At 54.2% G+C, this 26,925-nt stretch overlaps 14 protein-coding genes across 14 annotated transcripts; 8 read left to right on the top strand and 6 right to left on the bottom strand.

Moving 5' to 3' along the window:
• Nucleotides 1–44: 44 nt before the first annotated feature.
• On the bottom strand, nt 45–879 carry VTN31DRAFT_4967 (mitochondrial 54S ribosomal protein bL19m; the record flags this gene model as incomplete). The annotated part of the gene is made up of 3 exons (XM_069405413.1): nt 45–129; nt 202–583; nt 675–879. 3 exons carry the CDS (start codon nt 877–879, stop codon nt 45–47), a joined length of 672 nt encoding a protein of 223 aa, XP_069260480.1.
• Nucleotides 880–1,161: 282 nt separating this feature from the next.
• VTN31DRAFT_4966 (uncharacterized protein) lies at nt 1,162–2,277 on the top strand (the record flags this gene model as incomplete). The annotated part of the gene is made up of 2 exons (XM_069405412.1): nt 1,162–1,258; nt 1,328–2,277. 2 exons carry the CDS (start codon nt 1,162–1,164, stop codon nt 2,275–2,277), a joined length of 1,047 nt encoding a protein of 348 aa, XP_069260479.1.
• Nucleotides 2,278–2,480: 203 nt separating this feature from the next.
• Nucleotides 2,481–4,326, bottom strand: VTN31DRAFT_4965 (uncharacterized protein; the record flags this gene model as incomplete). Its single annotated transcript, XM_069405411.1, has 4 exons — nt 2,481–2,576; nt 2,630–3,307; nt 3,368–3,747; nt 3,804–4,326. The coding sequence occupies 4 exons, from the start codon at nt 4,324–4,326 to the stop codon at nt 2,481–2,483; spliced, it is 1,677 nt and encodes a 558-aa protein (XP_069260478.1).
• Nucleotides 4,327–4,749: 423 nt separating this feature from the next.
• On the top strand, nt 4,750–5,587 carry VTN31DRAFT_4964 (uncharacterized protein; the record flags this gene model as incomplete). The annotated part of the gene is made up of 2 exons (XM_069405410.1): nt 4,750–4,955; nt 5,008–5,587. 2 exons carry the CDS (start codon nt 4,750–4,752, stop codon nt 5,585–5,587), a joined length of 786 nt encoding a protein of 261 aa, XP_069260477.1.
• An 814-nt stretch (nt 5,588–6,401) lies between these two features.
• Nucleotides 6,402–9,448, top strand: VTN31DRAFT_4963 (uncharacterized protein; the record flags this gene model as incomplete). The annotated part of the gene is made up of 8 exons (XM_069405409.1): nt 6,402–6,497; nt 6,564–7,185; nt 7,236–7,333; nt 7,383–7,625; nt 7,678–8,031; nt 8,079–8,322; nt 8,374–8,864; nt 8,927–9,448. 8 exons carry the CDS (start codon nt 6,402–6,404, stop codon nt 9,446–9,448), a joined length of 2,670 nt encoding a protein of 889 aa, XP_069260476.1.
• A 2,189-nt stretch (nt 9,449–11,637) lies between these two features.
• Nucleotides 11,638–13,610, top strand: VTN31DRAFT_4962 (uncharacterized protein; the record flags this gene model as incomplete). Its single annotated transcript, XM_069405408.1, has 2 exons — nt 11,638–11,846; nt 12,038–13,610. 2 exons carry the CDS (start codon nt 11,638–11,640, stop codon nt 13,608–13,610), a joined length of 1,782 nt encoding a protein of 593 aa, XP_069260475.1.
• A 155-nt stretch (nt 13,611–13,765) lies between these two features.
• VTN31DRAFT_4961 (uncharacterized protein) lies at nt 13,766–14,527 on the bottom strand (the record flags this gene model as incomplete). The annotated part of the gene is made up of 2 exons (XM_069405407.1): nt 13,766–14,202; nt 14,278–14,527. 2 exons carry the CDS (start codon nt 14,525–14,527, stop codon nt 13,766–13,768), a joined length of 687 nt encoding a protein of 228 aa, XP_069260474.1.
• A 579-nt stretch (nt 14,528–15,106) lies between these two features.
• Nucleotides 15,107–15,934, bottom strand: VTN31DRAFT_4960 (uncharacterized protein; the record flags this gene model as incomplete). Its single annotated transcript, XM_069405406.1, has 1 exon — nt 15,107–15,934. The coding sequence occupies one exon, from the start codon at nt 15,932–15,934 to the stop codon at nt 15,107–15,109; it is 828 nt and encodes a 275-aa protein (XP_069260473.1).
• A 2,042-nt stretch (nt 15,935–17,976) lies between these two features.
• On the top strand, nt 17,977–18,547 carry VTN31DRAFT_4959 (uncharacterized protein; the record flags this gene model as incomplete). The annotated part of the gene is made up of 3 exons (XM_069405404.1): nt 17,977–18,295; nt 18,351–18,430; nt 18,491–18,547. The coding sequence occupies 3 exons, from the start codon at nt 17,977–17,979 to the stop codon at nt 18,545–18,547; spliced, it is 456 nt and encodes a 151-aa protein (XP_069260472.1).
• Nucleotides 18,548–19,699: 1,152 nt separating this feature from the next.
• Nucleotides 19,700–20,866, top strand: VTN31DRAFT_4958 (uncharacterized protein; the record flags this gene model as incomplete). Its single annotated transcript, XM_069405403.1, has 4 exons — nt 19,700–19,742; nt 19,799–19,881; nt 19,941–20,669; nt 20,720–20,866. 4 exons carry the CDS (start codon nt 19,700–19,702, stop codon nt 20,864–20,866), a joined length of 1,002 nt encoding a protein of 333 aa, XP_069260471.1.
• Nucleotides 20,867–21,283: 417 nt separating this feature from the next.
• VTN31DRAFT_4957 (uncharacterized protein) lies at nt 21,284–22,881 on the bottom strand (the record flags this gene model as incomplete). The annotated part of the gene is made up of 2 exons (XM_069405402.1): nt 21,284–22,456; nt 22,513–22,881. 2 exons carry the CDS (start codon nt 22,879–22,881, stop codon nt 21,284–21,286), a joined length of 1,542 nt encoding a protein of 513 aa, XP_069260470.1.
• Nucleotides 22,882–23,136: 255 nt separating this feature from the next.
• VTN31DRAFT_4956 (uncharacterized protein) lies at nt 23,137–23,851 on the top strand (the record flags this gene model as incomplete). Its single annotated transcript, XM_069405401.1, has 3 exons — nt 23,137–23,372; nt 23,426–23,532; nt 23,607–23,851. 3 exons carry the CDS (start codon nt 23,137–23,139, stop codon nt 23,849–23,851), a joined length of 588 nt encoding a protein of 195 aa, XP_069260469.1.
• Nucleotides 23,852–24,048: 197 nt separating this feature from the next.
• VTN31DRAFT_4955 (uncharacterized protein) lies at nt 24,049–24,906 on the bottom strand (the record flags this gene model as incomplete). Its single annotated transcript, XM_069405400.1, has 1 exon — nt 24,049–24,906. One exon carries the CDS (start codon nt 24,904–24,906, stop codon nt 24,049–24,051), a length of 858 nt encoding a protein of 285 aa, XP_069260468.1.
• A 263-nt stretch (nt 24,907–25,169) lies between these two features.
• On the top strand, nt 25,170–26,792 carry VTN31DRAFT_4954 (uncharacterized protein; the record flags this gene model as incomplete). Its single annotated transcript, XM_069405399.1, has 2 exons — nt 25,170–25,247; nt 25,302–26,792. The coding sequence occupies 2 exons, from the start codon at nt 25,170–25,172 to the stop codon at nt 26,790–26,792; spliced, it is 1,569 nt and encodes a 522-aa protein (XP_069260467.1).
• Nucleotides 26,793–26,925: the final 133 nt, after the last annotated feature.

The raw sequence follows: 26,925 nt of genomic DNA, 5'->3' as shown, positions 1-26,925 counted from the left end.
AAATGGAAGTTTCCAATCAATTTCATCCCAAATGCCGACAATCACTATGATTGACCAGAAACAGCCGATTTTTGTTTCAAGTAGTTCTGGACAATGTTCTCGACACTGCCAATATCGTGCTTCGGTTGCCTAAAGAGGTTCGACTGGTTAGCACAAACCTCGCAACAACCGTCACGAGAAAAGGTATCAAATAAAACGTACCGCATATAGTAGATACGAGCACGACGCTTCCTCTTCTCTGTTCGCTGGACAATCTCCACGCTTTGCACATTCGGGCTAAACACCTTGATCCACATTTCCACGGGAACTCGAGTCAATTCATTGCGGAGAAGGAATGCCGTATCAATTCCCCGCTGGCGGATGTTCAAACAGACGCCCGAGAAGGGATCGCCGCTCTTGAATGTCACGCGCAGGATGTCGCCAACCTTGGCGCTTCGCGGGTTCCTTCGATAGTCGAACAGCTGTCTCCGCTCACCCGTCGGGTCGAGAACAGCCAGCTGTTTCTCAGTCACTGCAGCGACGGGATCTGGACAGGCGTTCAGCGTTGAGGGTGGTGCGGGCTTGATCTTCATTTTCGGTTTGACTGTCAACGGTCAGCTCCTGGAAGAATTCCAGCAATGGCAAAGGAAAACTGAGAAAAACATTAGGCAAAATGGACACTGCAACGGTCATACCCATGTCTGGTCGCATCCGATGAGGAAGCTGCGAGTAGAAATGCGGCGGGAGGTTCTTGGGTAGTTCTTTTGGTTCAGGCTTGGGGGTATATTTGGTCGTGAGCGAGATGGAGGAGAGAGATCGCGAGGGGCCCTGGAGCTGGTAGATGCCCCGGACCGCAGAGCGTAGACAACTCCATGAGCGCATTGGTAACGAAGAAGCCATGGTGAGCGTTGTACGCGGAGCGATTGATCGTCTGGAAAATCGCGACTGAAGCTCAAAAAGCCCGAGCGTCCTCCGATTTGCGCCAAGACTGATTATGTCAGCAATATTTTTGAGCTGTCCGATTCTTTGCAGATTCTAATAGTCTTGATAAAAGGTCAAGGACTACTCGTACTTCTGATTGATTGATATCTACTCTGCCGACGTTCTGGGCTCTTACTACAGTTTGCGACAAGACATTTCTAGCAAACTGTAACCGCTGCCCAGGCGCGAAGTTTTTGCACAATGGCGCAAAATGCGGTGGGAAGGCTCTTCCGCTCTCGAAGCGCTTTGCGCCAGTCCTGGATGCCATTTGTCCAGGTGCGACATGCTTCTGCCAAAGGTGAGATAATTTTGGAATCTCGTTCGAAGCGATTGCGCCGTACTGACTTGGGATCTTCTTCCATGGCAGTCCCGTCGTTCACACCCACTTCATCACCCGAATTAGATCAGGCACTGAGCCGCATACGTGACGAGCTCTTTATCCCTTACAGCTTAGATCCGACACAGAAACGATTGGTGTTCAAGCAGAAATATTCCGAAAAACTAGACGAGGAGCCTGTGACGGTGACGATCGGAGATGAAAAGATTCAGCTGCGACCAATGGACCACCAAACACGACCGCGGAAAGAGGAAATCGTGCCGATCATCAAGATGATGAAGACGACCAAGGACTGGCAGAATGTGATTCCGCTTCTCACGGGTCTACGGGAGCACCGCCGCTTCCTCACCGACGGCCGCTGGGAGTGGCTGGTGCGCATGGCGGGCAACGCGAACGCCATGGGTATCATCCTCGAATGCGCCAAGCAGGCTGACAGGACGGGCTTCCGATTACGCAAGCCGGGCGTCGTGCAGCGGGTGTTTTTCGAGCTGCACCGGATGGCCCACGTGGGCCCCGAGAGTGCCGCCAAGGCCCTCCGTCTCGGTAGGCAGATGGTGGATATGATGGACTGGCCTGAGCACGTCAACCACGACGTCAACGAGGATCCCAAGCGGCGGCCGTTCCTCATCGGCGGGTTGTTGGAATTGTACGCCATCCGCGCGTGGAACGAGCTCGGGGGCAAGGATGCCGACGGCGCGGTCCAGCGGTACGCGGAGCGCCTGCTGACGAACTGGCGGCTGGGTGCATTCGAGCCAGTGCAGGACTGGGTTCAGACGGATCATATGCTGCAACAGAACGTCCCTATCTGGAGTGGGCTGGCCAAGGCCTTGCAGGTGGACGGCGTAGCCATCCGCGAGCAGCTACGGGAGCGTGAGCGTCAGCTCCACGCCCTCATCTCCAAACAGCTTGACCAGGCACCTCAATCCGTGCGGGAGAAGCCTACATTGGGATACAAGCAGGCTGTGGCCGTGTTTCAATGATAATCGACATGATTCCCGTGCCTTTCCTTGAAACTAATTGTACAGTATCCATGTGTTATTAGAAATCAATGTCATTATTTCTCATTCCGTCAACCCTTGTCGTAAAATCCCGAAACAAAGCTTGAATGCATTCAAAAACCACCAAATCATCTGTCAAGTGAACATCAACGAGAGACTTCAACAAGTCTCTTCCGGTCAGATGCCTATTTCAGCAACTCAAGTGTATTATCGTGACGGATTCGACCTCGAGCAGGCAGAGCTGCCTTCTCAGATACGACGGATGGCCCTGAAACGGTAATCTATATTCGAGTCAGCACTAAGAAGGCCCCTATCGAGTGTCTTTTAGCTGTACCTGTCCTTCAACGACCCTAGCGATGCCAGAGTGCTCGTCATGGCCAGTCAGGGCGATTTCCAAGCTGCTCAACGGCGGTCCAAAGTGGCTGTAACCATCGTGTCGGCGATAATCAAAAGGATTCGTCTGAGCAACCGCGCCGGCGACTCCCGGTGCCGTCAAGGCATAGATGACACGGGCACCGGTAAAGATCCGCAGGTCGGTCAGTTGCTCGGAGGTGAGAAGATAATCTGCCGCATCGTCCACGCGGTGCGAGATGACCAGCAACCGCAGTTTCGACAGAGACAGCTCGGCAGTTGGGCCGACGTTTGCCAGCCGGCTGAAGAAATTCTGGGTGGCCATTCGGCCTGCGTCTAGGCTGCGGGCCTGTACCCAGCGGCCCAGAGCGGAGACAGCGCCCATCTGAGGGCGCATAAAGTTCGTAAGATATTCCCCAACGGTGCGAGACGAGGCAATGATCACCGTGGGAGACACTCCGACAGTGGCGAGTGCAAAGTCAACCCCAGCACCGGCCACCGAGTTCAGGGCGATAGAGGAGTTGGAATAGAGGGCGGCGAGGACCCAGCTGAGCGGGTACGGCCGCGAGAGCGAGTCAATGGAGAGGACAGTATCATCCGGGGTCAGGCGCTGTGTCCTTGGCAGTGCACTGATGAGGGCGCCGATGCCAGCAACGAGATTCTAAAACAGTGCTGGATTAGCTACCAATTCCGCCAACGTCAAGGGCTCCCACCGACTTACCTCAGGTTTGTATTCAATAAACTCCTTTGTCGTGATCCACAGAGCTGTAATGGACGGGGCCGGGGACTTGGGATCCCATGTGATGAGCTCAGAGTCATTCAAGTCCCGTTTGTCGACGACGACCTCATGCCAAACACACACGTCGACGGTGCCTTTGACGTCTTCAGGAACATCATTCCAATCCATGTGTCGACTGCCTTGCTTTACAACCCAGATTACATGTTTGAGGTGTGGGTTGTTCCTGGTGATTATATTGAGGTCGACAGAACCAGCCTCGCCAATGAACAAGTTGGCTTGCGACTTTTGCAGATACTCTGACAGCTCTTCAGAGTCCAGCTTGTGCGGGATCAGCACCACATGGAAGTTGTAAAACGCCCCAGCTTAGGGTGGTCAGCATCTCATATGTCTGCAGAGCTGGCCCAACCTCTCTACTCACCAAAGACCGAGGCCAGCAACTCGACCGAATCCGACAGGCTGACTCCTACGGTTTCGGCACCTTTCTCCTTGATGTATCGTCCAATGACATTGATGTCCACGGTAATCTCGTCAAAGCTATGCTCGGTCACGTTCTTGCCCAGCACAGTGTAGATCTTGCCGCGGCGGCCTTTGATAACATCTTCCTCGGCGACTGACCCTCGAACAGCCGCTCGCCAGATGTCACGGAGGTCGCCATCGCGGCCTGGCGCCCACTTTGGCGCCCCAGGGTCTTTCACATTCAGACCCGTCCTGAGCGGGAATCCATGCGGAGTGTCCAGGCTCCGAAACACAGCGGATTGGCCGGGATGCCTGACGGGAGCTTCGGTGGCTTGTCGAGCGAGTAAATAAGGATGAATATCGGGGTCATTTGAATTCAGAAACGCGTAAACGACGAAGATGGCCAGCGATGTTGCCAGGACTGTGGAGAACGTATCCCAGTCTGCTTGGATGGTTGCCAGCAAGCCACTCGCCTCGGTGGCCATGGCTGGAGCGGTCGCCGTGTTAATTCAGCTTGTCCGTAGTTTGTTAGCAAAATCAGATAACTGTAGAACTACATCTGCCAGTTTCGAGAATGGTGGGCAGAGGATGAGGATGAGGGTGCTGAGGTGGTCATAGGACACGAGTCGCGGCCAGTTAGGTAGCTCTTTGACGGATTCTCCTCGTCCAAGTTCAACTCGACCATAACAACCTCCCATTACGTTCGCCCAACACGCGCAATGCCGCCCTTTCCTGGGCAGCTGTAGTATCATTCTTCTCGCGATTGCGATCGCAAAAGGTAAGTCAGTCTGGAATTATTCTTTTTTACGTCTGGTAAGTATCCGCGCCCGCATGTTTATCTCGTCGACACCATCCTTCGGTACAGTGCTTACTGGGCATTAGTAGCTTGTTTTTCCTCGTGTGCGAGCATGGCAACGCCTTCGCTGCCTTCAACTCCCCAGCCCAAGTCGCCGGACGAGACACAGCCCCCCGGACGATGGCGGCACCCGCACCTCAGCGAGATTGTCCGGCGGCAAAGCAAAACGACCTTTGACAATCGCAATGTCTCGAAGCTAGTGTGGAACGGAGGTGCCATTGTTGTGACAATATTTCTGAACGGAACCTTAAAGTCCCTGTACGAAAAGCCCGAGTGCGATGTGACCGGTGACAGCAGTTGACTTGTATAGTTCGCTTCGCCTAGGCTTGCCTCCGCAGTTCTCATTCTACGGGGACTTGCTGATAGCCGCGCTGCGAGTGCTTTTTGCCATCAATGTTCTCACTGCTCTGTACCCATTGTTCCGACCAAAAGATAACCTAACGGACATTGACCTGACTCCGACGCAACGCGCCCTCTTTGGACTCGACCCGAATGCAACCCCTCCCCCGACACCGGGGACCCGCTACATCACACCCCCTCGATATCGAGTCACGTCAGGAACGCGCACGGGAAGCCCGTCGAACAACACCCCTTCGCCGCAGTCGGCAAACGACAGCCCAACGAATCGCCGAGCCTCCTACTCGCCAATCACGGCCAGTCCGCTCTACCAGAAGGCGCTCACCAACGGAAGCCGCAACAAGGAACGCCGCCTGAGCTTTGGTGCGTCGTCGCCACTCGGCTCGTCTCTAAGGGACTCTTCCTTCTTGAGTTCCAGCCTGTCTTCAACCCCATCGTCGCCACTGGCAAACAAAGGGAACAAGCTTGGGGTGAGCAGCAAATGGTTGTACGAGAAGAGTCGTCGCGAATCTTTTGGAAGTGGATCGTTTTGAAATTCGATTGACTGTACTAAGATTAAAGCATTGAGCGTGTCAGGATGAACGGCGTTACTCAGGCGTGCTTTTTGTATGTAGAATGTTTCATGCTTGCGATTGCACTGTGTTGTTTTAACTACCTAAGTTTATTTTGCTGCTGCAAGAAACCATGGTTAAGTGCCGAGCGTGTACGAGTAAGTTAGTATTCCGTAGCGATCTGCCGAACTTCACCTGCCTCGAATCGCTCACCATTTCGTACAAAGCTGGCAGTCTGGCTGATCAATCAAGAACACTACTTGAGAGGCACTCAATCATGGGATTCGTTGGGATGGTGTCGAGAGAATTAACTCCGCTTAATCTGCTCTACTACGTTCGCGACCACGTGATGAAGGAAAGACAAGTTCACGTGATACCTGATGCAGTGCTTAGTCATTTCTTACTCATCATGGCATTGGGTCTCTGACATTTTGCCAGGCTGCGACCATTACTCACGTCGCTTGTATTAAGAGCATGTTGTGAGGCTTCATCGAAGTTCTTGGTGTACGTCTCTTCTATATGCTTTCATTTTGGAATCGTAATATCAGATATCCAGTGCTGAGTACGCAGTACGGAGTAGATCGTTTGGCGTGGTCAGAACGCGCTGACGTCGATTGTGGAGAAGCCGCGGCCAGTGACAAGAGCGACAGCTTTGGCATACTGTTATCAAATGTCTGTTGACTCTATATACAAACATCAGTATTGTTCGACTCTGCGCAATGGCCTGAGAAAGTGGCCCTGAATCACACTGTTTTTTGTATGACTGTTCCCACTAAATTGCGCGCCCGCTTGGGAAATGGGAGCTTCCGAGTCGAAACTGGTCTTCAAGAAAGGCATCTTCCGCCTGTACGAAGACCAGGCCATTCCTGCCGATGATCCCTTTTGGAGCAAGGTAGATCAATTTTGATGCTAGTAATTGAGCCAGGATATTGCTGACTGTTGGACCTGCGGCTATTAGTTCTGGGAGCTACCGGAATCCACAGAGGATGTCTTCAGCTTATTCACCCCAGCGGACATTCGACGAACACGAGATAGCGCCTTGCCAAACCTCGAAACGCTTCTCTTAGCTCTCTGCTCTCGCCTCTTCGTGCTCCGGAATCATCCCTCTTTTCCGGACCCCGAGCTGGCGCCGGATCGGGATGCGTTGAATTGTATCCGAATCCTCACGCGGCTACTGCCGTTCATCTACGAGGCGGACCACTTGGATGAATGGGAAGAGCGGTTCTTTTGGTCTCGACGCAGACGAAAGTCTTGCCAGACGCAACTGCGCAGCGAGGTTATTTTCGATGAAGCTCGCGGGGAAGATGCCGAGGGCCGCTCACCGGCACAGGAGGACGAGCGCGAAGATACGAAGCCTCTGGCAGAGGAACTGATCGATACCCTCGTGGATCTGCTTTTTTGCACCGGGTTTACAATACCAAAGCTGCCCGCAGCAAAGTCCAAGGTGTCGTATTCCATATGGCAGAGTGGAGTGGGATGCAACACGGCCATGGGGTCGACGAAAGAGTTGGAGAACAACCGAGTCGAGGTCCTGCGACTGTTGCTTACCCTGGCGAGCAAGTCGATGTATTTGTCTCCAGGTTAGTCGTATCTCGCCACTTCCCACTATGAGCACTAACGGGAGTCGTAGCCCTACTGCCAGTCAAAGGTGTTAAGGCCATCACTTATATCACAACATGCCCGGACAAGCAGATCGTGTTAACTGTGCTATGTTCCCTACTGAATACAGTGAGTCGTTTGTGCTCCGGTAGTACCAACGAAGCTAACCAATAGCGAGGCCGTCAAATACAATCCAGCGATCTGGAGAGTCCCCTACGACCATGTAGTGTGGAAGGATCCCAAGCAGATCCTTGTCATCTATTGCCTTCAGTTCCTCTTGATGGTCCTTGTCTATCCAATTCCTGAAGATGGGCGTGGGGCACCTCCCAGGAATTATTATCGACACTATTTTGGCCGGCTTCATCGACCACAGGATTTTCAGTTCATCGTCGACGGCATGAACAGAGTATTGAATCAGCCGGTGCGTTGACTCGGTCGTCCATCCTTTGTCCTCATGGTTGACCATTTATTAGATGCAAGCCACGATTTCGTACCTTCCCGGCAGCCAAAAAGCCGTCAAGTGGGCGCCGGAGATGTTTATGCTTTTCTGGGAGGCATTGCAGTGCAACAAGCGGTTCCGGTCTTTCATTGTAGATTCGAATCGATATCACGACTACGTTATTCTATGCCTCTTTTATGCTACGGAATATCGCAACGACCCTTCGAAACAAGGACTTGTCAAGATGTGCATCTTCATCCTCCAGACGCTGAGTGCTGAGGCCAACTTTGGCAAGAACTTGAACATGAAGTTTGAAGCTCAGGATACTCTTCCCCAGAGCATTCGTCTCCCGAACTTTAAGGGAACCTATGGTGATTTTCTTATTATGGTATGGATGGTTTCGAACAATAATCCGGCACGAGCTAACAGCACCAGTCAATCTACAATCTCATGACCACGAGCAAAGGGGCACTGGATGGGGTATATCCTGCGCTCCTGGCGATTTTGAACAATATCGGCCCCTATGTTGAAGGGCTGTCACCAGCCACCGTTTCCAAAATCTTGCAGCTGTTCTCGTCAATGTCATCTCCTAGTTTTCTCCTTGCCAACGAGACAAATCACACTATTCTCGCCTCGTACCTGGACTTCATCAATATCATTCTGGAACACCAGTTCTCGAGTAAGCCTTCATTCCTCAGAGTCAGCATGAGTCTGTCTAACAACGATGCAGAGAACCCCTACTTGGTCTACGGTATCCTCAAGGCCCGCAGACGGTTTCAAAAGCTGCGGCAATTCACACTGGAAAATGGCCAGGAAGAAATGGAACGCCAGGCGCAGCAAAGAAAGGCGGGCTCATCTCAAGATTCATCACAGCCCGTTGACGATCAGCGACGAGGGTCGCGATCATCACTGACGCACATCCCCGAAGAAAACGGCCCTTTTGCCATCGGTGATGATGATTCGGACGAGGAGGAGCAAGGAGAGACGGTTGCGACTCCGGCGCAATCTGCACCGTCTTCCCGGAACTCGCGCACGCCGTCTGTCTCGTCGTCGGCCGATGACAATGCACCACTCCAGCAGCGACGGATGTCCGAGAAGGCCCGAGGAAAGATGCCTGCTGGACAGGCAACCTTCTCGCGGCAGAACAGTGTTACCAGTCTTAGTAGTCATGCTGCGACAATCCATTCCGCGTCCGCTTCGTTCACACCGACTGCAGCCTGGGTGAGTTCTTGGATTGCCGCCCTTAGATCCTGTCTTCAATCCTGTTGCTTACAGTTCGTTAGATCGAGTCATGGGTATTTGAACTTCCACTCCACACGATCCTGACGGTTATTTCGTCAATAGAACCGCATGTGCCCAGCACAGCCCTAGAGTCTTCGTCCAACCCCGAAGCCCGGACGTTAATCAAGAACCTGCCGACATTTGCGGACGAGCCTAGCATCGCCGCGATGTTGTCCGAACCCGGTCCCATCCGCGTGCACGCCTTTGAATGGACGCCCCTCGCATTGGGTTGGTACGAGTCATTGCTCTGGGGGTTCGTCTTCTCCAGCGAGATGGTCGTCGGCTCGGCGGCCAACGCAACCCCCGGTACGGTCGGTGTGTGGAATGGCACTGCCATCAAGCTGTTCAAGGTGCAGGAGACGGCTGCCCAGGGCCCATCGCTGCTCGCACCCAAGGGAGCGGTCGATGCCGTCGGCAGCAACCTGGTGCAGCGCATCGGCAGCCTGAGCCTGAGAGGTCGCAGCGGTACTAGTTCGCAGGACACGTCGAACAACTCTCAGACGGCCAGTGTTCGCGAGGTCTAAGTAGAGTAGACTTGGCGCCTCGCCCTCATGCTGTATGACTTCACCCTTCGGACCATGCCGAGTGTTTTTGTAATACCAGGAGTTATTTCATGCATTGATGAATGGAACCTTCACATCCAATGCCATCGCATACCTCTAAAGTCCATTTTTTTTCTGTCTCATCATCTTGACTGAAGAGACCACAGATAGTCACGTGATCCTCATGGCTGGACTGCATTTCCGGTTCCCATGGGACGTGAAAAAGGGATGGATTCATTCTTTTGCACTGTCCTCACAGCATGTGCAATCAGGATCCGTACCGCATCAGTCGCAACCCCCATGTCCGGACCGAGTTTGCGTGACATCTTAGCTGAAGCGCTCCCGCGAGACCTCCCGGTCAACGTGCGGCATGTGTCCACACCCCCGACACGCTGCGACCCGCTCTTCTCCGCGGCTCCAGGCGCCGATCCGGAAGTGACATTCTGCGAGACCCATTTCCTCGTCGTGACGCTTAACCGGGACAGCAGCAAGGTTGATGAGGAAGTTGCCGTTTGTGGGTTTGAGGTGTTGGTCTACACGACGAAGCGGTTGACCACGGTGTTTGTGTCCAAGGCCGATTCGACGGGCCATCTGCGCATGATTTACGACAAGCATCCGGCTGCGAAAAAGGGTTCGTTAATCCGGCGGATCGCGACTACGTTTCTGTCATTCTTGGTTCGGACGCGTCGGCGGCCTGGCGTCAAGACGGTGCTGTGCTTGTTCGCCCGCGCTCAGAACCAGTATTTGTTCCCCGGTAGCGTGGATAATCCGGGCAAGCATGTTCTGGATGATCGCGGGCTGGTCCGATGGTGGTGTCGAGTTGTTGATCCCATCCTACGGGAGTATGGCGTAGAGCTACAGGCAGCAGCAAATGCCTCTCATGCCGATGATAATAATAATAATGAGGCCGACGAGGGCTCCAGAGGCACAGCAACGGCGTATCTGCTGGTCCCTGGATGCGACAACTACGAGACGCGAGCGTTCTTCCCGCCATCCGCGAAATTGGACGCCAAGGATCGTCTACGATGGCGCATAGCATATCCTCTTGAGAGGATCTGCACGGATGTCAACGCGCCGCCACGATGTCTGATCCCCAGATTTCCCGATGACCCCAAATCGCGCTTCCTCATTGATCTAGACGACGAGCTACCGGACGAGTCATCCGGCAACGTGCCTCCGGAAAAGATCGGCCAATGGCGGAGCGTGAAGTCCGTGGACCAGTTCTGGGAGATGATGGCGTTTCGACAGGAGTGTTCCGCTGGCAGGGTTGTCGGGTTTCTCTGGGTGGTCATTGAGCCTCCCAGTAATGAGAGGTCAGCGCAGGAGAGCGAGGAGCCGATCCACAGTGCTTTTTCCTGGCCGGAAGCTGGGCGGGGAGAGGTGGTACTAAGTGAGACAGACTACAAGAAAGCGCACTCTGCGTTACTGGAAGGCGACTTTGAGACGGAAGACGCCGCTATCACCAGCACCATGGCATGGGTCCGGCAGGTGGCTTCTCTGGCCGATATCCTCTGGTGGGGACAAGCCATCACTGGCAGAAAAGAAGAGGTCGACGAGCCAGCCGACCCGGTTTCTGCAGCAGGAACCGTCAACACGGGTCTCAATATTCGCAAGCGAAAGAAGGACTCGGAGTCTTCGGGTGAGACAGAGCCGCGTTCGGATCCGAATCATCCGATGGACACTGGGGCCGTCAATGTGCTCAATGGCAGTATTGTACGAAAGAAGAAAAAACATGATTGAAGAAAGGACCGTGATAATTTCTGTAGCAAGCATAGAGTACGACGTCGTACGTCGCACAATGTAAGCGTCCGAGTCCTGCAACAATGCGAGGACAGTCTTTGGCCCCCAGGAGAACTAATCGTGGAGGTTTTCCTCTGGGTTTCTTCGGCGTCCTTCATAAGTACCTACCTAGGTACCTACCTACCTACCTATGTATGTCCCAATCAACAGCACGGTGCGTGGTCAGTGGACTGCCATTGAAACTGTGTGGTCCTGGACTCGTAGCGGAGCTCTCTCGCCTCCATCCGCTCTGATCAGCCGGGAGCTCCGCGCCGAGAGATCCTGAGATCCGAAGTCCGAACAGAGGAGAAAAAAACCGCAATACCTATCCCCTTCTTCATGATCGACCGATCAATCGAACTCCCGTGGACTTTCCAGACTATGCCTGCTTCATGCTGAAGCAAATCCCCGACGCGTTGTTCGTCCGTCGCCCCTTGCTGGACCATCGGACGCTGATGCCGGCTGGCGCGAGCTTCTCGATCTTGCCCACGGCGGCGTCATTCTTCTCTCCACCGCGATCGCTGCTGCAGATCGCAGCTTGGGGGTCGCTGGCCTGGTACCTGGCGGTGGTTTCAGTGTGTGCTTTGGGATATGTACAGATGTGAGAGAACCCTTGTTAAGTCTTTGTCTCCTTTTGCGCCAGGTGGCGTTTCCTTGCGCCTGGGGCCTGGTGTCTTTTTTCTTTGTTTTCTATCTACTACTATCTGCCTGTACTGTTGATTTTTATTGGATTAATGAAACCCGGCAGCATCATGACGATAAAAACTGACGAATTCTTGATTTGGTTCGCAGCTGGAGACACTACTCTCGCAAACCGCCCAGAGCACGCTCCTCATCCTCGCCAGGCATCGCACCCCATGTTACCGTGATCCGCCCCGTCAAGGGCCGCGAGCCCTACCTCTACGACTGCCTTGCGTCGACTCTGCTCCAGGATTACCCGCCGGATAAGCTGACGACCTACCTTTGCGTGGCGAGCCGCAAGGACCCAGCGTTCCCGATGGTAGAGAAGGTCGCCGCCGACTTCGCGTATCGCGATGTGCACATCATGGTGGAGGAGGAGGATAGCCTGCTGCAGGACGGCAGTGGGTATTCGCTGGGGCCCAACCCCAAGATTCGCAACATGAGCCGCGCCTATCGCGAGGCCAAGGGCGATATCGTCTGGATTGTTGACTGCAACGTGTGGGTGGGTAAGGGTGTGTGCGGGCGCATGGTCGATCGCCTCTGCGGCTTCGGCGGGGATAAGAAGTACCGGTTTGTCCATCATCTTCCCATCGCAGTAGCTGTGGATGGGGAGGAAGGAGCGGAGGAGAGTAATCAAAATGGGCCGGCCGATGAACGCCAGCCGTTGTTGGCGGATAGACAGAAACGGGCAAGTACAAGCAGTAACGGCGGGGGTCGGCTCGAGGAGCTCTTCCTTTCGTCGTCCCACGCTAAGATGTATACTGCCATCAACACGGTGCAGGTGGCGCCGTGCATTGTTGGCAAGTCCAGCATGTTCCGCCGATCACATCTGAACTTTGTTACAGCCGCCCACCAGCAGCAGCAACAACAACAACAACAACAACAACAACAACGGGGCCAGAAAGCGGGAGCAGCACGGCTACGCAATCCCGGTATTGACTGCATCTCGGACCAGCTGTGCGAGGACCACATCATCGGCGATTGGCTGTGGCGGTGCGCTTCTCGGGAGGAGCTCGAGTCCGGAGAGCCAATGGGCCGACACGCCCAGGTGTTTGGTGACTATGCCTTCCAGCCCGTGGCTGGAATGAGCGTGCGCGCGTACATGGCGCGGCGCGTGCGCTGGCAGCGGGTGCGCAAGTTCACTGTGCTCGCTGCGACGTTTGTCGAACCAGGGACCGAGTCGATCGTCTGCTCGCTGTACGGCGCGTTTGCGCTGACGACGTTGGCGCCGCCACCCTTGCGCGACATCGTGGCCTCCGAGTGGTCTGCGAAGGCGTGGACTTTCGCCGGCCTGTGGCTCGCCAGCATGCTCCTCTGGGTGGCCACCGACCGCGTCCTGTATCGCAGGCTGCACTCGGCGGCCACCGTCGAGGTAGACGAACACACGCCTGCGCCCTTCGCTCGACAGCGTCCCCGGTCGTTTTTCCCCTGGCTAGCGGCCTGGATAGGCCGCGAGGTTCTTGCGTTCCCCATCTGGTTCTGGGCATTCTACGGCGGGTCGACTGTGGTTTGGCGGAATCGAAAGTTTCACGTGTCGCCATGGGATACCAAGGCTCGTGAGGTTCCTACACGAAAGAAGGATCGGACGGGTTCCTCGGATTCCTCATACTCGAATGGGACCGTCAGTCCATCCTCGACTGCGACAAACGGAAGAAGTAAGAGCGAGTTACGGAAGGGTTCATGATAATGTTGACGATGTTGATGATTATGTTTATTAATGCTTGGACCGTCATGTCGTAGATACCTAATGGATATATTATATATATATAACTCTGTAAGCTGGATGGGCTCTACTAAACTGTAGGCCGGGACCTTCATGAATTAATCCGTACACCGGGCTCATTGGTCCTCATTCGCATCCGGCCCCGAGTCCTTGCTCAGCAAATACTCAACGACCTGCCGAGCCTTGGATGGCGGCGGGGGCTGCTCCTGCTGCTGCTGGGCTTCCTGCGTCGCGGCGGTGTCGGTACCATTTTCCTTGGCCAACTTCTCGAGATCCTCCTCCGCAGTGTTCGCATAAACATCCGGCATATTCGACCAGTCCGCGCGCTCCGCGAGAAACGCGGCGTCGTGGCCAGCGTCGTTCTTCACGGAGATATCCGCGCCCGCTTCGACTAGGATCTTGACGCAGTCAAGATGCGTGTTGAGCGCGGCCCAGTGCAGCGGGGTGTTGCCGGAGTGATTGCGGTAGTTCAGGAACGCGATGAACTCGTCGCGGGATAAGGCTGGTGTTGACGAATTGCCACGAAGAGTGTCGAGGAGGTAGTTTAACAGCTCTATCATAAAAAAAGGTAATCAGTCCTCTGTACCTGTGAGGAGGGGTAAAAGGAGTGGAAAAAAAAGAAACACACCAACGTTCCCATTTGCGGCCGGCCAATGCAAGAGACATGCTCCCGTCCCTCCCTCGCTCTCGGCCTCGGCGTCGATCGCCGAGCGAATGATGGCCGATGGCGGCACGTTGTGCGCCGCGCTCAGTTTGGAGACTTCTTCCCGCAGCGCGTCCAGGTCACCGATTCGAGCGTCGTAGATGAGCTCGTCCACGGCCTCGAAGGAGAGCTCCACGGGAGCGGGAGGGTTTTCTGGTCGGGAAGGGGTTGTCATTTCTGCTCTGCTATACAATAGGTTGAAGCAATTGAGGGGTCTTTCTATATATATTAATCTTGGTCAGTTTCGAGATGGTTGTGCTCGGTGTGGAGGAGGGCATAGGTAATAGGTACCAGCCGGATCAATGCTTCGAGTTCAGGACCGAGCTCAAATATATGTTCCCGGCCTTTTCTTATGAGCCTGAGCTCATCAAAGCAGAGAGGACTTTCCGAATCTATGACATCGACAGCTCAGAGCGGAGCAGAAAAATAGAACCCCATCACTATCTGTGAACGATCCATATCTTCACGTGATCCATAGGTAAACCCAGCTGGCAGCCTGTTAATTGTCGCAAAATACTCCGGAAGTTCTACAATATAGTACCTATTTCTAATATATGGAGTGAATAGTACTCAATTCACTCCTCGTCCTAACTAAAGCAAAAATGTTGATGGCACTTCTAGAGCTTGAAGTCAGACAAAGCTAATATACATCTCACTGCATGTCACAGTAAGTCCCTTGGAATAAATGCACCTCAACGCCAACCCAACATCTTGAAATCCCAGTATGGCAAACCGCCGCCCAAGAAATAACAGCTCAGTCCCGTAGCCACGCTCTTCGCTTCTCCTCCTTGCGTTCCCGGCGCTTCTGTTTGAAAGCCTTGATTTCCTTCTTGCTCAGCTTTTTGGCAGCTCGCTCAGCCTTGAGACTTCTGCCGTCGTGATTATTCGTGAAGCTGTCGATGTCGAAATAGGCATACATCTGACGCCGCGACTTGTTTTCTTCGTTGTAGTTCTCCGGCCGGAGAGAGCTTGGCTGGAACTTGCCTGTGAACCGGTTGAACGCCGCCGTGGCCGCATACATATCTGCAGGGTCCTGCGTGCCCTGTGCCGTCGCGGAAGCCTCTCCTTCCTCGTACTGGCGCGCGTACGGCGCAGTGGGGTCGTAGTCTCCATGGATGGCAGGGTTGTAGCCACCAGCCACCGCAGTTCCTCTTGCTCCCGCACCTGCGCCAGCGCCGGCCGCGGCGATCCCCTGGGAAGTAGCCTCCGGAACGCGTGGGTTCTCCCACTGCGACACGCCTGTGAAACGATTGTAGAAGTAGTACGCCTGCGTGTTTGGATCCCAAATCGCTTCCCATCCATCGTCTTCCGTGCCCGGCGGTGGTTCATCGGGAAGTGGTGGTGCCTCTTCTTCTTGCTCCTGCCCAGATCCTTGCTCCTTCCCATCGGCATCCTTCTCACCTTTTCGTTCACTGGACTCTGCATTGTGAGATGCTTCATCTGTCCTTGCTACAGCCTGATCTCGGTCTGGATGGTCTGCCGACTGTGGCGATTGCGATTCATGTTGCGGATGTTCTGTCGCAACATCCTGATTTTCCTGGTCGGGGAGGTCTGCCGTTTTTGCTGAGCCTTCTGCGGCCATCCTGAATTGACCGGTCGATTCTAGCGAAGAAGAAATACGCAGATCACTGGTGTCGCTTGAGTTTCCACGTGTGCATCGGGGATTCGGGGGATTTGGGACGTTTGGGGGATCTCGATTCAGATTGGTCCGCTTCAGCTAACGCTAAGCCGCATTTGGCTAATAGGGCCTAGTGCTCATTAGGCCAGTTGACCGAAAAGTATGGGGAACAGAGAATTCCTGAGACGTTGCCATCATGAACCCGCGTCTTGAGGTGACTAGGAACAGCGTGGTTACTGCGATCTGCACAAGTTCTGGACCACCTGCTGCAGTTCGATTGAGCCTGAGAAGACCGAAGTCATTTTATTGCGAACATCCGCTCAAGCAATCTTCAATTCTCAACAGATTCTTGTTCGAGATTCGCATGATACCAGGAGGCGCAGTTCACCGTGCAGTCGAAGCAAGGAAGTTGTCCATTCGGGACTGAGATCGATGATGAGCTGAAAATGTCTACCTGCTAATCTTTGCTGATTCCGTATCTCGCCTGATGATCGTTCCTGGGAATGATTTCGATTGATTAAATATTAGTGAACTCGACTTTCGCATGGCACAGTTTCATTCGAGAGCAGACACGGATGCCGCATGCACGGCGAGAAATCGTTGCGACCTAGAACCTGCCTATCTCCCAGAGTCGCATCCCAGCAGCGCGAGAGATAATGATCGTCGTCATTTTTTTCTCGATAACCGGATTCAGAAGAGAACGGCGATCTACCCTTGGGTGGAAAATCATTGCAAAATACAAACTTGATGAAACGGAATGGCGAGATTTCGTGAGTTGGCATACGCCATACACTGCGAGGGTAATGATATCTTCCCTGCGTCCTGCGAGTTCCATTGTCCTGCCTCCAAGCCCCTTGATCGAGGCAACAAATTAGCTTGAATTTGAGGCCAGTACACTTCTGTGTGAGCCGTCAGGTAACTCAAGGGTCAGACAGGAGTCTTCATCAACCAATGTCTTTCCAGTCTCCACAGGGAGCGAAGGACCCCCTCAATATCGGGGAAACAAGGCTCAAGAATTCCCGCTTTTTCATAGACGTCGTCAGAATCCTCTACCCGGATCAGTCAAGTACATCGTTCGCTCCCTGATGGCCAAAATGCCAATGCGGCTCGTCGTGTCCGCCGTCTGCACGGGGTCCGCCCTTGCAGATGGCGGAGACACAGCATCAGCAACATTCCGAGTCTGGTGCGCAACTCCACTGACACAGGGCCTTTCCCTGCTCTCCCTGCTTGGCGGTGCCTGGAAAGTGGAAAATACGCCAAACAAAATAGGAGTCCATGACCAATAAACATGACGTACTCTGAAATTGATCGAGTGATCGTGCATGCTGCAGACATGCCTAGCCTGCAAGTCAGAACCTTTGGAGCAGCGGTACCTGAGCAAGTTGCTGTTTTGATGATATGACGCAGAATCAGCTCTCTCCAGTGCGCGTTTACGGCGGGTCCAGTAAATGCACTCTCAATCTTTCAGAGCCCTTTCTAGACCGCAATCGGAACTCGCTGCTCGTCGATTCGAGTATGTCCGCTTCAATCCATTGGTTCTATGGTTCTGCTAGAGACGATCGAGGAATGATGATGAATGAGAGCGTAGATCTATGACGGCATGCCTTGGGAAGGCTTCCTCGCCAGATCCCGTACAGAATCGCCATTCTCTGCAGCGTCTCTGCTGAATTGTGGTTGATTCATTCCCGGAGCATTCCAGGGCTTACCAGGGGCCCAGAAGTATTGTTCAGGCAGCCCTGAATGTTGCATTCCACGCCATCGATATCGATGGGTCCTGCGAGGGGGAAATCAACCCCTTTGGCGAAACCGCAGCAGTTCGATCCTGCGAAACGCCTCCACCGCGGTCTATATAAACGTCCCCTTTCGACACCCATGGCGATACCTTCCTCATCACGCAACCACTCAGTCTTCTTTCGCTTCTCTGAGCACCAAAAGTTCCTCAGCATCTCCGTGCTTAACTTTCTATTCACTCGTTCATTCGAGCCGATCTTTTTTTTTATTCAGAAATGAAGTTCGCCGGTGTCTTGCTTGCTGTCGCCGCTGCGGCGACTGCCCTGCCAAACGTCGGTCCCAGTGGGAAGACGGCTCACAAGCCGCACCAGGAGCCTTTCTGGCCTGTGCAGCAGGACGTGACCGTGGAACAGGCCAAGGCTATCTGTGGTGAAGGCAACCAGGTCGCTTGCTGCAACGAGGTCAGCTACGCGGGCGACACCACCGAAATCGCGACCGGCCCCCTGGCTGGCACCCTCAAGGACCTGCTCGGCGGCAAGAACGGCGCCAAGGGCCTGGGTCTCTTCGACAAGTGCTCGCGTCTCAATGTCGATCGTATGCTCTTTCGGCTCCGTCGTCTTTCCAGTTTTCCGAATGCTAACCATCACAGTCCTGCTTGGCCTGTCGAGCCTCATCAACCAAGAATGCAAGCAGCACATTGCCTGCTGCCAGGGCAACGAGGCCGATTCCGTAAGTCGTCGGCGACCATGTGTTATGCGTACACTCTGGGACTAACTCTTTGACTGCCAGTCCAACGACCTCATCGGTCTCAACATTCCTTGCATTGCCCTTGGCTCGCTGCTGTGAATGCGTTTGCGGTGGTTCCCTTCTGTTCTCTGGATCCCTGTCTCTTTCTGTTGGCATGTCAAGTAATTTTGATTCTGCCCGGTTAGAAGATACGGGCCAGGTAATCTTATGAAGCGTGGTATTCTTGTGAAATACAGTGTTTGAGTTGCGGGTACTGAACGCGTTGCTCTCAAGTACTATGGATGCATGGGTAGTTCTCGAGCCAACTGTAGTGATCTCTTTTCGTCCGATTCAAGCCGCAGTGTCCGGTGATGACGTACTGGAAAAATGTGAACCTTCCAAGCTGAGACAAGGCCGTGATCGGCCAGTCAGTCAAGGTTCTTCGATGCCGGGTGTGTTGCAGGTCAAGCAGTAAGCAGAGAGAGCCCTAATCCATAGACTAGATGGCGATGCAATGGCCCTCTCATGGCATCCTGGGTGGTATCGTATGAATCCTGCACAAATATATTCAGTAGTTCGAGGGACTATAAGCGGAATAGGCCACTACAATGATGGAGACGATCGATGTGATTCTCTTTTTGGATTTTCATCTGAGTGTTGACAGTGGACGGCCGACTTCTGAAATATATACTATATCTTGGGACTTCGCATGGTCCTTAGACCAGTAGCCCTACTTCTGATTCAGCAAGCCGACGAAGTTACTTGGGCCGAATACAATTGGTGCTAACTTTAGCATATCCTGAACTAGGAGAGATTCTCTATGTTTTTATATCCGTTATTCAGCTAGGTCATCCAGAAGACAACGGATAATAAAGTACTCATACTGGATGTCACCTTATCAATCTGACCTTAGTTTGTCTTATCGATAAGAGATAACAGGTCGGGGTCGGCTAATCACTTTCACATGCTCGACGTCACACCAATCTCCAACTCGGAGTAAACACACCCCCCCATTGCTGCACTCAAACTCGAGCGATTCTGCTTCTTTTCAGATTTTCTATGAAATGTTTCCCTGTTTCTGATGGACTGCCCGTCATAAGCCTAGGAAGCAAACCGGTGACGAGGTGAAGCAAGGGTCACAGAGAAATACCTCGGCTTATCGGCCGTTCCACCTGGGGAACACCTTTAAAACCCTACATACTGCTTCAACAACCACTTTCTGCAGTCCAGAGTACACCACGCAATTCCAAATCAGCTGTTGTTTCCGACAAGATGCCATTCAATACTGAGTTGACTCGACGACTGGGGATCAGAGGTACGTTTCCACCTTTGATTTTGAGAGAATCCAAAGTCTAACGCTGCTCTGCTCAGTCCCCGTCGTCCAAGGGGGGATGCATTGGGTTGGATACGCCGAACTCGCCGCCGCCGTAAGCAACGCGGGCGGTCTTGGAATTGTACTACCTTGCTTCTCAGAATTGCGGAATAGCATCTTGACTGACCCGACGCGATCTAGATCACCGCCCTGACCCAACAAACCCCGGAGGACCTTCGCAAAGAGATCCAGAAATGCCGCACGATGACGGACAAGCCGTTTGGAGTGAACATCACGCTGCTTCCGACGCTGGTTCCGCCAAACTACGCCGCATACACGCAGGCAATCATCGATGAAGGCGTCAAAATCGTCGAGACGGCAGGCAACAACCCGGGCCCGGTGATTGAGGCGCTCAAAAAGGCGGGCATCACCGTCATCCACAAGTGCACGACGATTCGACACGCCAAGGCTGCTGTCCGTCTCGGCGTCGATTTCCTCTCGATCGACGGCTTCGAGTGCGGCGGCCATGTGGGCGAGCACGATCTCACAAACTTCATTCTCCTGAGCCGCGCACGGCAGGAACTGCGTACGCCCTTCATCGCATCCGGCGGGTTTGCCGATGGGTACGGGTTGGCGGCCGCCTTGGCACTGGGCGCGGAGGGTATCAACATGGGCACTCGTTTCATGTGTACGGTCGAGGCGCCAGTTCACCAGAACGTCAAAGAGGCCATTGTCAAGGCACAGGAGACCGACACCGCGTTAGTCATGCGCCGCTGGAAGAATACTACTCGTCTGTTCAGCAATAAGGTCTCCCGAGAGGCTGCCAGGATTGAGAAAGAGAGCCCGACGGGAGATTTCAAAGAGATTGCCCCATTGGTCAGCGGCCAGCGTGGTCGCCAAGTTTTCTTGAAGGGCGATATTGATTACGGAGTATGTAACCCGCCAGGCGTACAGTACGATTTTACGCTGACCGCATGCAGGTGTGGACAGCCGGCCAGGTTATTGGCTTGATCCATGACATCCCGACGTGCCAGGAACTCGTCCAGCGTATTGAGAGAGAGGCCGTGGAAGCGCTTGATCGTTCCCGAGCGTTGTACACCCCGGACAAGCCCCAGAGCAAGCTGTAGAATATCCTCGGGTTTCAGTTTTTTATATAGTACAGTAGCCACGGTGATTTCCACGGAATCATGACTAGAACATGTCTTTGCATTGGAATGCGCAACTGCTCCGACCAATTGGTATGTCATTTGAGTAGTTTGGTAAGATGACGTGCAGTCGAGATTCTCTGAGCTTCCTGATTGGAGTTAGCAATTAAACTTTTATATATATATATAATCTTGCCGTCGAGATGAGATTAGCAGCAAAGGTACCCAAGATAGGTAAGCAGATATGTATACAAGCGTCGCAAGTCATCACTGTACAAACTCCTCCAAGCGCCTCCAAATAGATACCTACTATATAAACAGAAAGCAAGACACCCCCGCCCACTCCATGCGCCGTCAACCGAACCCCAAAGAGTAGAGTTAATTGAAGGAGATCAGATTTTAAAACTGCCGCGCACGCCCCCGCGGCCCGCTCGACACGCCCGCCCCTGGCGGCGACGTGATGATATCCTCCTCGTTCCCTCCCACCGCGGCGCCCAGGAAGCCAGCCCCCCAGACGCCGACCAACCCCCACATACCGACACGCCAGCCGCGGTAGAGGCCCTCGATGCCCTGGCCCTGCCGCTTGCGGCGTGGTAGTGTCTTGACCCCGAGCTCGCCATCGGCGCGGGGATGTAGATCCTCGGTTCTGCTCCCTTCCTCCCAAACGATGCTCCACATTGTGCCCATGACGCCGCGGTATGTGCGCGGTGTCGGGACGATAGTCTTGATCTCTTCTGTTTCAGTGGAGGTTGCGCCGAAATCCGACCTTGTGGGTGTGTTGATCAGGCCGGTTTGGCGCAGGGTCGGAGATGTAAATGTGGCAATTTGGGCCCGTCGGAGGACGGTTTCCAACGGGAAACGCACGCCGAGCTCCAGGCCGGATGCGAGAAAGGTGAAGAAGCTCCACGTGGACGGGTTAATGACTGGGTCGATCGCGAAGTAAGATTTGAGGAAGAGCGGGGTGCTTAGGGTGAGCAGATTGGGGAGACTGGAGTGGAGGATGGTGATCGGGATGAGGTGCGGCGGGATCAGGTAGTTTGGTTGTGGGAGAAGGCGGAGTGCTCGGAAAAGGGAACGTGGGCCGTGAGTGAGCGGCGTCGCGATGAGAAACGTTCGGGCCGTGTCAATGGGGGACAGGATCAGCGCCGACAGCGACGAGGATATGCAGGACAGGACCAGGGTCGTGCCCGGTGATGCGGCCGTGAGTATATCCTCGGCGAGATTTGTTGAGCTGCCGTCCTCGGGCAGACCGAGAATCGCAGCGAGCAGGCTCCGGAGGAAGGTGTTGAGGGTCGGCAGGAGAAGGGAGTAGATAAACGTCGCATTCGTGGCCTTCCACACCGATGTTGGCCCGCTAGTTGACCATAGTTGCGCAATCACTTCCATCAATGACGACGGGTTTTTTATCTGCAGCTGGTGTTTGGCGGTCGTCCCTGCGGGCCTGCTCCCAGGTCGATGGTTCGGAATGTCTCGACGTGCCCGGCGCGGCTTCTGATGGGTCGACGATGACGGCGTTGCCGGCGTACTTGAGGTAAAGTAGCTGCTCTCATCATCGTCCGACGATTGCGAGTCCTGCAGAACCCTCGTTAGTTTCTGCTGGCTGATTCCATAGCCTGTGCCGCGCAAACCTGCTCTGGGAATCCGTCGTGAGAGAGCCGCCGTCCTTTCCTTGATTGCGCCGTCTCATCCTCGCCATCGGGCACCACGTAAATCTGGAGAATGGTTTTGGCCACATCGAAGGGCTGAGCCATCAACACCTTTGAGTACCTCCATACCGCGCGGTCTAGCAGGTCTCGGAACCAGTCCGAGACCGACGGCGACGCGTCTATATAATCGCTGTAGTCCAGATCCGACAATAGGTCGCGGGCGGCGCTGGCGGCCTTGGAAGACGCCGTCGCCGCAGTCTGAGTGGCGGGCGCGGAGTCTTGAGATAAGTCGATCGACGGCGGCGTGTAGTACGGACGTAAGGGATTGGGGCCTGAGCGAGTCGAGGCCATTCTCTTGACCGGGAAGAAGAGCGACCGAAGGCGTGAAAGAGGAAAAACGGTGTCGGGGAGCTGATGTTGACTGGGTCAAATAGGGAAGCAGAAAAAAAAATCTCCAAAAAGCCAAAAATTGCTATGACGCCGCGTTTCCGCTTCGTCACTCCAAGCTAACATCTGGCACCAATGCTTTAGCTACGATCACTTGCATTTCGCCTCTCCGATCTCATTGTCGCCTTTCCTCGCGCCTGATTTCTCCGTCCGGTCACCATGTCGTCCTGGGGTCGAGTGCGACACGCCACTTCGAGGATCCTTGCCACGGAGAGGTCAAGGACACTATGCTACGGGACGAGAAAATATAGCTTCAATGCTTTGACGCGGCGTGGTTTGAGCTGGACGAGATCAGGCTCCAGCTTAAACCAGGGCGTTGTGCTACAGCGGCGATGTTTCTCCGGCACAGCCAGCGTCGCTCATGGGCATCTGACGCCCCCAAAGCCCGGAGAAGAGTAAGTTCGCAATATCCGAAAGTTTGAGACGAGACTACTAATGCTGGAGCTAGGATTAACGTATCCTTTATTGACAAGGAGGGCAACAGGCATGATTTCCAGGTGGCCGAGGGCGACAACCTGCTCGACATTGCCCAGGCAAATGATCTGGAGATGGAAGGTCAGAACCACTCTAGCTCGGAACTTTCTTGACTCAGATGTCAAGCAATCAGCGCAGATGCTAACAGAAAACAGGAGCGTGCGGAGGATCGTGTGCCTGCTCAACCTGTCACGTCATCGTCGAGGACCCCGACTACTACGATCGGATGCCGGAGCCGGACGACGATGAGAATGACATGTTGGATCTCGCGTTTGGGTTGACAGAAACGTCGCGCTTGGGATGCCAGGTCAAGATGACCAAGGATCTGGACGGGCTAGTGGTCCGGCTGCCCGCGATGACGAGGAATATGCAGGCGAGCGATTTCGCTCAGAAACGATGAAGTGTAGCTCAAGCTCCAAGCTTGCCCTGTACTATAGTCATGACACTCGCCCCCCAGCTGCTGGTTGTATGATCTGTAGATAGACTGCATTTGAAATATCCAAGAGAATATCATTCATGACCATCTCAAACCCATCTATAGACTTTTTTTGAAACACAACTCCCAAACGCCGACAAGAATGCACATGAAACCAAACATCACGCCTCTTCGATTTTCAAGCGTGTCCCTTTCTTTCCATTGATGAGTTCCAGGAAACTCTGTTTGCTGACCTCGTTGGCAGCCTTCTTTCGTTCCTCCACGCCGACCGTTCCTTTCTTCCGCTCCTCACGAACAGCTTCTTCGCCCCGTACTTGGGCCGCGCGCACGGCATTGAACAGCTTGATCACACCGCGCTGCGCAATCTTCCGCAGTCGCTTCTCCTCTTCGGCCGTCTCCCCGGCTACGCCGCGCTCAATGCCCAGAACGTCCTTGATGCGGCCCCGATCCATCTCCTCCTTTTTCTCGGCGCGAAGTTTGGCGCGGGCCTTTTGCTCGAGCTTCTCATTTGCAATTTCAGCTGATGTCTGCGCTGCGGCTTTACTCCTCGCCAGGACTGGGTCTGTACGGGCGGAGGCGGGTAGCTTCGTAGACAATATTTTGGAGATTGATGTCGAGAATGCCGTCGGGTCGTTCCGTTTGGGAATGCGCCGTGTCGCTTGACCCTTGTTCTCTTGGCCGTCGTGCTCGTCATCAGAGCTGTCTGGTTCGGAGGAAGCGTCACCGTCCTCATCGTCGTGGTCGTCCTCACTGCTTTCCCCGTCGGACATTTTCGGTTCGGGCTTCTCCTTGTTTGACTGTCCTTTCGATGGTTTCGTTTTCGCATCTCCTGCATCTTGCGATTGACCCTGCTCGTCTGAGTCCATCAGATTCACAGGCGCGAAGTTATCGGCACTTTCATCGTCGTCGGAGCTGCTGTGGTACTCGATCTGCTTCTTGATCTTCTTCTGCGGCCGAGTAGTTCGCCCATTGATACCATCCTGAATCCGGCGTTTTTTTTCGGAAAGTGTTGGCGCCATTGTGGCAATGCCTCGCAGCAAAAAATGCCTGCGTTGTCGTCTGGGGTATTTCAACAGTACTATCGTCGACTTGACATTTTTTTTTATCAAGTCAGGATGCATTCTGATTGGTCGGACCTTTGATTGCCACTTCAGGCAACAAGGCATCAAGGCATCCCACGATTATCGATAGCTGTCCGTCTCGCATTCTCTCGTTGGCCTCACAGATCCTCTCGACCGTCTTCCACAGGGCTGTCGTCTATGTTGCGGTCGAGATAACAGCCATGGTTCTTCAAGATCTCGGGCGGCGCATCAACGCCGCCGTCAGCGACCTGACGAGGTCGAGCAATGTGGACGAGAAGGTCTGGTCACCACTGTCTCACGAATTAGAATGGTCGGAACTAACGGCGCTTTAGGTATTCGATGATATGCTGAAAGAGATATGCGCCGCGCTGCTGTCCGCCGATGTCAACGTGCGCCTTGTGCAGAACCTCCGGAAGTCCATCAAGGCGACCGTCAATCTCTCCTCCGTGCCCTCCGCCGTGAACAAGAAACGGCTCATTCAAAAAGCCGTCTTCGACCAACTCGTCGCCCTTGTCGACCCGCAGGCGCAGCCGTTCCGACCCAAGAAGGGAAGGCCCAATGTCATCATGTTTGTCGGTCTACAAGGTGCGGGTAAGACCACAACATGTACGAAGCTCGCGCGACATTATCAGATGCGCGGATTCAAGACAGCGCTGGTTTGCGCGGATACGTTCCGTGCCGGCGCATTCGACCAGTTGAAGCAGAACGCTATCAAGGCTAAGATCCCGTACTACGGAAGTCTGACAGAAACCGATCCGGTTGTGGTGGCTTCGGAGGGTGTCGCGCAGTTCAAGAAGGAGAAGTTCGACCTGATCATTGTGGATACCAGCGGTCGGCACAAGCAGGAAGAGGCACTGTTCGAGGAGATGCAACAGATTCAGAGAGCCGTGACGCCCGATCAAACTATCTTGGTGCTGGACAGCACCATTGGTCAAGCTGCCGAGGCACAGTCGTCGGCTTTCAAAGCGGCCGCAGACTTTGGCGGAATCATCATTACCAAGACCGACGGCCACGCTGCTGGTGGTGGTGCGATTTCCGCCGTGGCGGCCACACGCACGCCCATCATCTTCCTGGGTACGGGAGAGCATATGATGGATCTGGAAAGGTTCGAGCCCAAGGCCTTCATCCAGAAACTTCTGGGCATGGGAGACATGGCCGGACTAGTCGAGCACGTCCAAGCAGTAACCAAGGACTCGGAGGGCATCAAAGAAGCTTACAAGCACATCACTGCCGGTATCTACACACTGCGCGACTTCCGTGAGAACATCACCTCGATCATGAAAATGGGTCCCATTTCAAAGCTTTCCGGGATGATTCCGGGCCTCTCGAACCTCACCGCGGGGCTCGATGACGAGGACGGCGCGCTGAAGCTGCGGCGGATGGTGTACATCTTCGATAGCATGACAACCGCCGAGCTGGACAGCGACGGCAAAATCTTCGTCGAGCAGCCGAGCCGGATCGTGCGCGTCGCCGGCGGCAGCGGGACCAGCGTGCGGGAGGTCGAGGATTTGCTCTCGCAGCACCGCATGATGGCGGGTGTGGCCAAGAAGATGGGCGGCCAGCGCAAGCAGATGCAACGCGCACAGAGCATGCTCAAAGGCGGCAACCGCGAGCAGCAGATGGCCGCCATGCAGAAGCGGATGGCATCCATGGGAGGTGCCGGCATGCCCAATATCCCCGGTATGGGTGACATCTCCAAGATGATGCAGATGTTGCAGGGCCAAGGCGGTGGTGGCTTGCCCAACCTTGGCGGGATGGATCTTCAGAGTATGATGAGCCAGATGAGTGGGCTGATGGGAGGAGGAAGAGGACGAGGGCGGTAGATTTCATGTTCTCAGCATCATGTTGCATGGAAGTTATCGCTATTTATGGGTTCAGGCGTTAGGAGTTCATGGGAGGATTGTATTCTATAGTCATCAGAGAAGCCAGAAAGCCCAGTACCCTTTTTCTTTTACA

This window comes from Thermomyces dupontii (genome assembly GCF_041956625.1).
Source record: "Thermomyces dupontii strain NRRL 2155 unplaced genomic scaffold VTN31scaffold_4, whole genome shotgun sequence".
NCBI lineage: Eukaryota > Fungi > Ascomycota > Eurotiomycetes > Eurotiales > Trichocomaceae > Thermomyces > Thermomyces dupontii.
This window is presented reverse-complemented; position numbering and strand designations above follow the sequence as displayed.